This window comes from Plecotus auritus (genome assembly GCF_963455305.1).
Source record: "Plecotus auritus genome assembly, chromosome: 6".
Lineage (NCBI taxonomy): Eukaryota > Metazoa > Chordata > Mammalia > Chiroptera > Vespertilionidae > Plecotus > Plecotus auritus.
In genome coordinates this window covers 98,219,363-98,229,618 of record NC_137773.1, presented here as the reverse complement: position 1 = coordinate 98,229,618, position 10,256 = coordinate 98,219,363, and the positions used below count along the sequence as shown (strand labels likewise).

Here is a 10,256-nt window from a genome sequence, read left to right as displayed (position 1 = left end):
GCGCGCTGCCTGCTTGGCTTCTGTGCAGCACCACTGGGTGGCCCAGAGGCCCACGCTGTGCCCCATCCCGCGGCATCCAGCCGCGCTCACCGCATCTCCGCATGGGGACTTGGGCGCCATGACTCAGGCGGAGGGGGACATGCGGGGACCTGGGGGCTCAGGTGCTGCCCAGGGCCCAGAGGTCAGCTGGGACCTGTCCTTCCACACCAGAGGCTCGCACTTCGATCGCCAGCCAGGCCTAGGGACTGCACCTGTGCATGAATTTTGTGCACCGGGCCTCTAGTGATAAATAAAAATCCTGGAGTGTCAGGTCTGAGACTCAGAGAAGAGAGGGCTCATGCTCAAAGGAACCAAGCCTGCAAAGCAAGGTCGGAGGAGAATTCAGTCCCCGTGACCTCCAGCAGCCTCTCCACTGCTCCCAGCAAACTTAAACCCCCGAACACACGATGAGCTGCTTATCGAATTCCTGTCTACCTATGGGCATCCTTCTATGTTCCAAACGAGACTACAAGATTACTTCTGGTTCATTTGACATTTAAATATGTAGTGCTTTGTACAAGCAATTACATTTTGGTGTTATAGGGCCGTGGTCGGCAAACTGCGGCTCGCGAGCCACATGCGGCTCTTTGGCCCCTTGAGTGTGGCTCTTCCACAAAATACCACGGCCTGGGCGAGTCTATTTTGAAGAAGTGGCATTAGAAGAAGTTTAAGTTTAAAAAATTTGGCTCTCAAAAGAAATTTCAATCGTTGTATTGTTGATATTTGGCTCTGTTGTCTAATGAGTTTGCCGACCACTGTTATAGGGTATTAACAAAACAAAACCACACCCAACTTCGTGTTGCTTATAAAAAAAAAACCACACACACAAATACCAGGGTAACTCAGAAAAGTTGAAATTGAGCTCATTACTATATTTTTACTTTGTCAGCTCTCTAAAATTCATTTTAGAAACTTCTTTGCTTCTCCTAACTATAGCATACTTTTCTTTCTCTATGACTTCTGGACTAGGAGTGAAATTGGAAAGAAATGGATAGAGCAATAAGATCCCCAAGCTTCTTGCAGACAAAGTCTTGCACCTTGTTCCAGACCAGCAGTCTTCCTCATTTACATCTATTTTAAACAAATAACTTTCTTACGTCTCCTAATCCTGAGTGTGTCATATCTTGAGCACAGAAAATTCACCTAGCAACTGAGTAATTGACAAGGAGTTATTTTTGCACCCTAACATGAGCTTGATAAGAAGCTTTTCTGAGCTCTTCATTTTATTTTATTTAAATTTCGGTTATAAAAATTTAGAGTTGTTTTTAGATGCTCTAATTACTTAAATAATCTATTCACCAGACTAGGCAAACATTACATTTGAGCACCAGTCTAACTATCTGGATTTATAACAAATGAAAACATGGAAGTATTCGTTCACAAAAGATTGAACAAAGACAGCTTAAACTAGAGTTCTATTAAAATGACTTAAAACATTCTATTTACATAGAACTTCCTGCAATACATCTAAAGCACTGTATTTTGTTAATCTGAAGGCACGCTTTTCTTTAATGTTTTAACAGCTCCGGAATTGGGGTGTTTATTACCTTGCTCTAGACCAAGAAACTTTTATGATCTACTTGTTTTTGCCTGCAAGTGCACAAACATCAAAAACGCTAGATCTCACACAGCCCAGTTTCTACCGACTTCCCTGCCAATGTCTCCTACCTCTCTTGCTTTCCACAAGTTTGCTCCAAATACAGAGGCCTGCCTGGTTCCCGGCTCGGTTGAGTATTAGAGCATTTATGCCACCAGTTCAGTATGCATGGAATGCAGTTGCCTCCGATCTCATTATGATTATCATTCATCATTCATATCTCAGCCTAAAATGTCCACCTCATCCCCTAAACTAACGTAGCTGTCCAGTCATTAGATATCTGGGCTCAGTCACCACCACCTGAAATTTTTCTTATTGGTTAGCTTACTTGTTGATTAGTTAATTAATTGGTTGTCACCCCTCATCAAAATATAAGCTCCTGCTGAGTCATTCTGCCTGCCTGCTTCTCTGCTGCATCCTTGGCACACAGAACTATACCTCACACATAGTAGGTGCTCAATAAACATGTTGAAAGAAATAATCATATCAACTTTATTTTAACCCTCAGAAAATATAACACTGGTATTACCAAGACAAGTTTTTTATATATATTTAATTACAATGACCCAAAAATATTAATATTAACTGAGCAGATCTGGCCATTGTGACAGAGGTGTGCTGCATTAGATGTTGGTAGAAACCCAGACTGTTCCCCTATTCCACTGCCAGTTCTTAAGGCTCTTACTCAAGGCCGGTTTCTAAAATCCCTTTTGCTACTCCCATGGAAAGCAAACCCATACTGCCTCCTGTTTTCATGTCTCAAGAAACTATCAGAAGTGAGAAAAGTACCTGCACTTAGTAGTGCCCATGCTTTTTTAAATAAACAAATGTATATGTTAAGTAATCCCACCCAAAGACTGAATAATTCCATGGACCAGACCCACACTGGGAAGCAGGTGAGTTTTATGTGTGGATCTGAGTTAATAACAGACTCACTGGCTAGGAAAGCACAAAGTTCTGTTTCTTATCACCATGTCATGGAGCCACATCCCCCAATTTCCTCTACTGACACAAAGAATGCCCTTATATTTTCATATAATGATCCTTGAATTACTGGGTAAGTATTTTATCAAGTCCCTTTCTTTCCAGACACTCTCCACCGTGTGCCAATTTAAGGGAATTGTGAGAGCTGCGTGTTAAAATTACAGATCTTAAAAATGGACAAGAAATCCAGATCTCTCCTGGTCCAGAGGCTATGGCTTCAGGAATGTATATTATTATGCCCTTATTACACATAAAGAAACTGAGGCCTGAGAAACTGAGAATAGAGTCTCAGTTAAGATCACTTATGCTTGGTGTGAGCTCTCCCTCCCAGGAGCACACTGCGCCTTCCCCTTCCCCTTCCCCTACTGTTCCCCCACAGGAATGCCATCTCCTAAACTCTAAGGGACCCCACAAGACTTGCAACCAGGGAGCAATGGGCGGCAGCAGCTCTTCCTGAGCTAACCCCCTGACCTAGGTCCCAAGGCCCCCTTTTCTCTGACTTTGCCGTGAGCCCACGCTGCCTGCCTAGGCTCTCCTGTTGCTTCTTCCATCCTTGTTTCACTGCCTCAGCTTGAATAAACATACTCTCAAAATTAAAAACATAAAAAAGCACTTATTTCTGAGAGTCGAGATGGCAGTAAGGTTACCTGTCCTATGCATTACCTGTCCTGTTCATTGTCATTCTGACCCCAGCTCGTTCATTTTCAACCTGGGTCCCATTATTTATAGTCTCATTTTAAAACTGAGGCAAAAATACCTCTGCTATTGACCAGTACCAAGTTATCAATATCAGTTTTGGTTTCTTTGCTCACCAAATGCTTATTGTACACACTGTGGTGTCTTTTATTTGCATAGCTTTTAACTATTTCAGAGTACTTTATACATGTTAACTCTCTTTATGGGGAGGTTGAGATGTTGTTACTAAATCCATGAGAGAAGAGAGAGTGCATAATTGGCTCAGAGGGATGGCAAAAGGAAAGAAATATGGAATACCCTGACCCTAACCTTAATCCTAGCTCCAACCTTTATCCATAGAGTAAAACCAAGGTACATCATTACCAGTGGAGAGTAAAAGTGGACTAGAATTCATAACATCAAAAGAGTCCCAGCAGAAATACAAAATGTTGGAAAAGCACTGCTAAGTGGAGAAAGAAGGGGTGAAGCAAAGAGAGGGATGTGAGTAGGTGCAGAGGAGGCACTAAGAGAAAGCTGTCAGGTAGTGTGGGTGGATAGACAGGTTGACAGGTGAGAGGAGAAGAGATGAATGCTGAGATTGGAGAGGAAGTGTGAGGAGAGAGCAGGGTGAGAGAGCGGGGAAAATTTAAGTGCCATCCAGGACAGGGCATTGATAGCACAATTATATGTGAATAGCATTCAGAAACCACTGCTCAGTAAATGAGTCTTTTCTGTTGCTTCAATATCTACTTTCTAGTGTCATGTAGAGCTAGTGGAGATGGAATTAGATAAAATCGATTTGACCTCTAATCTTACTCTTTATCATCATTATCTGCCGGGGCTGACCAGCAGACCCTGAGCAATGGATGAACAGATTACACTGACACAGGTTTCTGTGAAAGAGAGGGCTAAGGGACTCTTTTACTTCAGTAGTAAAAGCAATCCTGTTCACCTGCCTCTTTGGCTTTTTATTGTAACAACAACTTGAACTCAAATTAACCTCTAGATACAATCAGTAGGGTAAGTATCCTTGAGAAAGTACATGCTTCTACAAGGTCAGGTCTTTAAAGACTAAACATAAAGATTCTAGCAAAACACCCCAGGCGATCGGACTTGTTTAGAAAAGTCAAGGAAAGGGCTGCAGCCTTTGGCAAGGTCCCCTAAGAGGCCCCGACCTTTCAGACAATCCTCCTTACAGACATTCCAACCAAGTCCCGTTCAGACAATCCTCCTTACAGACATTCCAACTCCAAGTCCCGTGCTTCCCCACAAGTATCTATTTAGATTCCAAATTATTGTCCTAACCAATAGCATTTATACTTTCAAAATGTAATATTTTTAATGAAATCTCAAGTTAAGTAGGTAAATAAGTAAGCTGGGATAGTGAAAATTTACTAGTTTTCTTTGAAGGCAAATATGTATGAAAAAAGAGGGCTTAGTGAATTCATCTTCACTTTACAGAAGAAAATATGAGATTTACTCAATAATTTGATCATTTCAGTTTAGTGTATTCACTATAAAAATGTTTGAGGTTGCCTAAAATCTATAGAAATAATTTTCTCAGTAAAGATCAATCAGTTTAGAATTCTCATTTCTTGTGAGGAAAATGAGATACAGTTTAATGTAATCAAATGAGAAGAAAAAGCAAAGGAGGCAGAATTTAGTAAGGGAAGTTTCATTCTGACAGAGAAAAAATAGCGCCACCTACTGCTAATCACAACCCTTTTTTCTTTAAAAAAGAATTATGACATTTTTTATTTAAAATTTTTAATTTAAAATTAAAATAGAAAAAGCCCCATGAAATACATTAAAATAAAATGTAAATAAATAACACAACAAAAAACACAGTCTACAACCTCACTCTCTTCTTCTCTTGCTTCACAGAAGTAAGCACTTTCAACCTTTTTGTTGCATTTTCTTGTATTACTCTTTATACATCATTTTGGTAACAGCCTTAAATGTATGCCTCTTGATTTATACATTTTAGACACTATCTGTTGATTTCATGTTATTAAAAATGAATATTTAGCTTTCCTTCTTCCCTACTCCCATCATACTAAATATTTACTCTGCAATTTTTTATTATGCAAGGTCAGAATTTCCATTATTACATTATATTACAGTATTACATTACTCTTTCCTTCTAAGTCTTCCAATGTAACATCACTTTATCATCTTGCCTGTTCTCTGCTTTTCCTGGATTGCCCCTTTGTTTTCATTTGTATAACTTTTTGTTAATATCATCTTAATTTTTTCTCATTGGCTATGTCAATACCTGTTAGTAGTTTATTTCTAAATACCTACACATATTAGATATTCTATCAGTTCCAATCTTTCCCTTTTAGGGAATCTTCACTCAGCCTCCTCGAATTGGTTTCTGTTGCTCTGAGGCCAACTCAATATCTGTCATCTTGTAATTCTTTCCTGAACCACACATTTTCCTCCTCTTTGGAGTGTATCATCTAGTAGCTTCTTAAGTAAAGGAGCATGAGATGTTAATTTTTTAATATGATTTTATTGATTTTGAGAGAGATAAACATCAATGTGAGAGAGAAACATCAATTGGTTGCCTCCTGTACACAACCCAAATGGAACAGAACCCACAACCTAGGCATGTGTCCTGACCAGGAATTGAGCCAGTGACCCTTCAGTGCATGGGATAATGCTCAAACAACTGAGACACACCGGCCAGGGAGAGATGTGAATTTTTTGAGTCCTCATATGAATGAGTATGCATTTATTCCACCATCACTCTTGATTGATATTTTTCTGGACATACAATTATTAGTTGAAAAAAACACCAGGATTTTAAGGGTTTACATCATTTTCTTCCTCCCTCCTCCCACAGCATTATCCTATATAATAACAAACTTGAGCTTTAGTGCCACCTTTGGGAAAACAAAAAGGAGGTTGTCAGAACCTGGAATGGTGTGTTGCAGGATCAAAAGAAGGCTTACAAGCTTAGGAATTCTACCACAAAAGAGAGCAAGAAGTGTGAATCAGGTGTATGCATAGATCTGAGGAAGCCTCAGAATCCTCAGCAGAGCAGATGGAAAGTATTACTCTCCCAAAAGCACTTAGTAAAGACTGGGGGCAGTGACTGCTACTTCAAAGGTTGAGACAGCAATGCCAACCTTTAATAAATGTGAAATAATGAAGAAAATATGGCATGACCAAATAGTCACAATAATTTTGCAATAACTGATCATAAAGATATGGAAATCTGTGATTTACCAGGTAAAGAATTCAGAATAGCTATTTTTTTAAAATCAATGAATTACAGCACAAAAAGACAACTCAATTAAGTCATAAATAATACTCAACAAAATGAGAAGTTTAACAGGCAGAAGGAAGTGATTAAAAGAACCAAATAGACAAGCGAGAGGCTTTGTGAGGCTGCAGCTCTTGCTCCCTAGACAGCAGAGGTATCATGAGCAAGTGCCCGTTCACCGTGTGCAGGAGCCTGCACCCTGGCCACCTGAGGATCTGGTGGCCAAATGTGTATGTGGAGGAGAAAGAGCGCACCTGGCTGCCCATTATCATCGAGACAGAAAGTAGCCTCCAAGTCCTCATGCGTCAGACAGACATCCCCCAAGAAGAGGCTGTGCAGCACAGCCAGCTATCCCCCAGCATGCTGCCTCTCATGTGGCAGCTCTATCCTGGCAGGCGGTACTGCACCTCCAACTCTAGCTTCTGGCACATCGTGTACCACATTGAGATCAGCGGCATGGAGCACATGGTCCTTGAGCAACTGCCAGACCCGTAGCACAAGCCATGTGGTCCTGCAGTTCCTGTCCCCTGAGCCACAGTCCCTCTGGCCTGCAGTGAAGATGTCTGTGCTTCTGTTCACCTTTTTACCAGCCCTGTTTTTCTGTCTGCCACCCCCGGGCCAGCAGGGCATGGATGGGCAGGGGATGAGCCTTACCCAGAGCCCATGGGAACCTGCCTGCAGCACCCTCGGCTTCCCCCGGCACCCCCCCACACACACACACACACAGATTGGCACTAGAAAGCACCCTGGGACCATATAGCTCCCACCAAGTGCCCAGGCTATACTGGTGTCCCTGATTTTCTCAGCTGCCTGATGATTTGTGGCCTCTCTCTCTCTCTCTCTCTGTTGTGTTCCTCCCTCCCAGTATCTCATGTTGTGTTTTCTACCCACAGGACTACTTCTCATTCTCTTCCCTCAGCTCTGTGCACCTCTGGCTACAAGGCAATGGGGCCTACGTGCCTGAGCCCAGGCCAGGCCTCAGAGCCCCTGTGTCAGCTCTCATGCAGCATGTGCCTGCTCATGGCCATGTCTACAAAGGTCCCACCTGCCATGCAGGTTCACGTGCATCTCACGGGAAGACCTGAGAGGAGCCATGCTCCATGCTCAGTGCTCAGAAGCCTGTTGGTCGAGGGTCCACAGCCCCTGACCTCGCAGGAGGCTAGGCAGGCAAGCCCCATGGATGGACCTTCAGGCAGCCCTCCTGTAGTGCAGAGGTTGGAAGTTTCCCCCTTTTATAGGCATCCACACTCCTGGATGTTATGAGGTTGTATGTAGCATGAACACTTTGTAATAGTGATTGATTACATGTAAGACAATTAAAAAAATAAAATAAAAAGAACCAAACAGAAATTCTGGAGCTGAAAATACAATGAATGAATTTTTAAAAATGCAATAGAGAGCATCAATATCAAAATGAATAGAGTAGAAGAAAGCATCTGTGAACTAGAAGACAGAAATTTTTAAATTTTCTAGTCTGAGGAAAACAAAAAATAATGAAAATGAGTAGAGAAAGACTGTGTGATTTATGGGATAACATCCACAGAACCAATTTGCAAGTTAATTGGAATTCCAGAATGAGAAGAGAAATGAGAAGGTGAAGAAAGCTTACTTTGAAAAATTGGCTGAGAATTACCCAAAACAGGACAGAGATTTGGATATCCAAGTACATTAAGTTCACAAATCACAAAACAAAATCAAAGTTGTTTTCTCCAAGACTCATTATAGTAAAATTATCAAAGAATTTTTATCGTTCAGTCTTTTGTGTGGTTTATCACATTGATTAATTTGTGTATTTAAACCGTTTTTGCATTCCAGGAATAATTACAACTTGTTCATGGTATATGAATCTTTTAATGTGCTTTTTAGTTTGGTTTGCTAGCATTTTGTGGAGGATTTTTGCAATTATGTCCACTAGAGATTAGCCTGTAGATTTTCCTGAAATTAAATCAGATGACACCTGATAAGACAGCTTTTCCAAAATATTCATATCATGCTACCTAGAAAGTCTAAAATTTGCTGACGTGACTCTGGATTCTTATCCAATTCATAGTCTCTGCAGTTGCAACCTACAGGCTGTATTATGATAAGACATTTGTTCCAAATTGTTTCTTTTGAAATAACAATACTAATTTATTCCTTCATGTTTATTCCTACATTTTGTCTTCCCAAAGCACTTCTTTCAGTTCTAAGTGTACCTTTGTTGTATTCTCTGTTCTAAGCTACAGACTTTAAATAGGAACTGCCTGGGAGATCTGATCTCCCTCCTGCCCCTTTTTGTTATGCAAATGTGACCATAACAGGTTTCAAATCTGTGTACTTTCCCTCCATCCTGGTAGATGACACTCAGGAAAGGTCCTTTCAGAAATCCAGGGACAAGTGAATCTGGAAAATCCTGACTCTTGTTCAGTGATGCTTTCTGAGAAAGATCTTGATAAAAAGGAGGAAATGCAAAAATTAATAAACAGAAACCTCAAAATGGAGTCGGGAGACTAGAAGAGAGAATTCTCATGCACAGATCACTCAGTGCACACTACTGACCCCAACAATAAGAGACACACCTGGCATCTCTGACAGGAAGTGATACTATTCTATGACCTTCACAGGAGGAAGAAAAGATTCCTCCTTGCCCAGTAACAGCTCAGCCAATGGGAGACTGCCAGAACCTAGCCAATGAAAAGTCACGATACTTCAAACTTTCAGTTTCCTCCAATGGACCTGGGACCATTCCTGCCCTTCCCAGTTACTCTGGACTTGTGTGTGGTTTGCCATTACACCACATGTCCTGAATTACAATTCTTTATTGTTTCCAAATAAACCCATTTTGCTGGAGAAATGTTTGCCTTTCTATTTTTGTTTAAGGTCAACAGACTCAAACAGTTTTCCCCACAGGATATCAAGAAGGTAGTGCAGGCAACAACTGGCCCCAAGAACATGGCCTGGTGGGAGAGGTCAGGCCCTAATCCAACAAGCCAGGAGAGCCTGAAACCCAAGGCAGGGCATGGGGGAAATCTATGAATAAAATGTGTGAGCCACTGTGACTCAGCACCCAGGGACCCTGGAATCAGTCCCTGGGTCCGGGATTTGTAGAGATGGGCTGGGCCCCCAATGGGGACTTCTGAGGGACTCACAATGCCAAGGTCCATGCCACTCCAAAAGACAATTGCCTATTCCCCTGATGTCTAATATCAAGGAACTCCTTAGCATGGCCATTTGGGGCACTGCCAGGACATCTGCTGATAAGAGACACCTGGAAGACCTGACTCCCAAAGAGGCCCTGTGGGAGGGACCTGTCCTGCCACAGGTTCATAAGGGGTCTGACTCAAAAGTCATTCCCTCTTCTGCAACAGGAGTGCATGGGGGAAACTAGTAGACTCAGGAACATGGGCTGAAGTGCTGAGATGGCCCCTATTTACACACGCCTAGAGGTCCAGGGTGCCTCAGGGCAAGTGTGCAGAGTGAAGTATGTTCCAACCTGAGAGCCAGACTCCCTAGGATTCACCCCTGGGTGATGACCATTTTGGAATAGACAAGTGGCAGGCAGGGAACACACTGGGCCGACAAGGTCCACCCTGTCCAAAACAGAGTAGCTAATTCCACTGATGCCAGATGTCATGAGATTCCAGAGCCAGATCTCATGGGATGTCAGAAGTCATTCTAGACCTCACCAGGGGTAAGAGGGAAGGGTTCTCC

At 42.0% G+C, this 10,256-nt stretch overlaps 1 protein-coding gene across 1 annotated transcript; it reads left to right on the top strand.

Annotated features, from left to right (window-relative positions):
* Window positions 1-6,725: 6,725 nt before the first annotated feature.
* Window positions 6,726-7,061, top strand: LOC308251775 (T-cell leukemia/lymphoma protein 1A-like; the record flags this gene model as incomplete). The annotated part of the gene is made up of 1 exon (XM_080675474.1): window positions 6,726-7,061. One exon carries the CDS (start codon window positions 6,726-6,728, stop codon window positions 7,059-7,061), a length of 336 nt encoding a protein of 111 aa, XP_080531600.1.
* Between the last annotated feature and the right edge of the window lie 3,195 nt (window positions 7,062-10,256).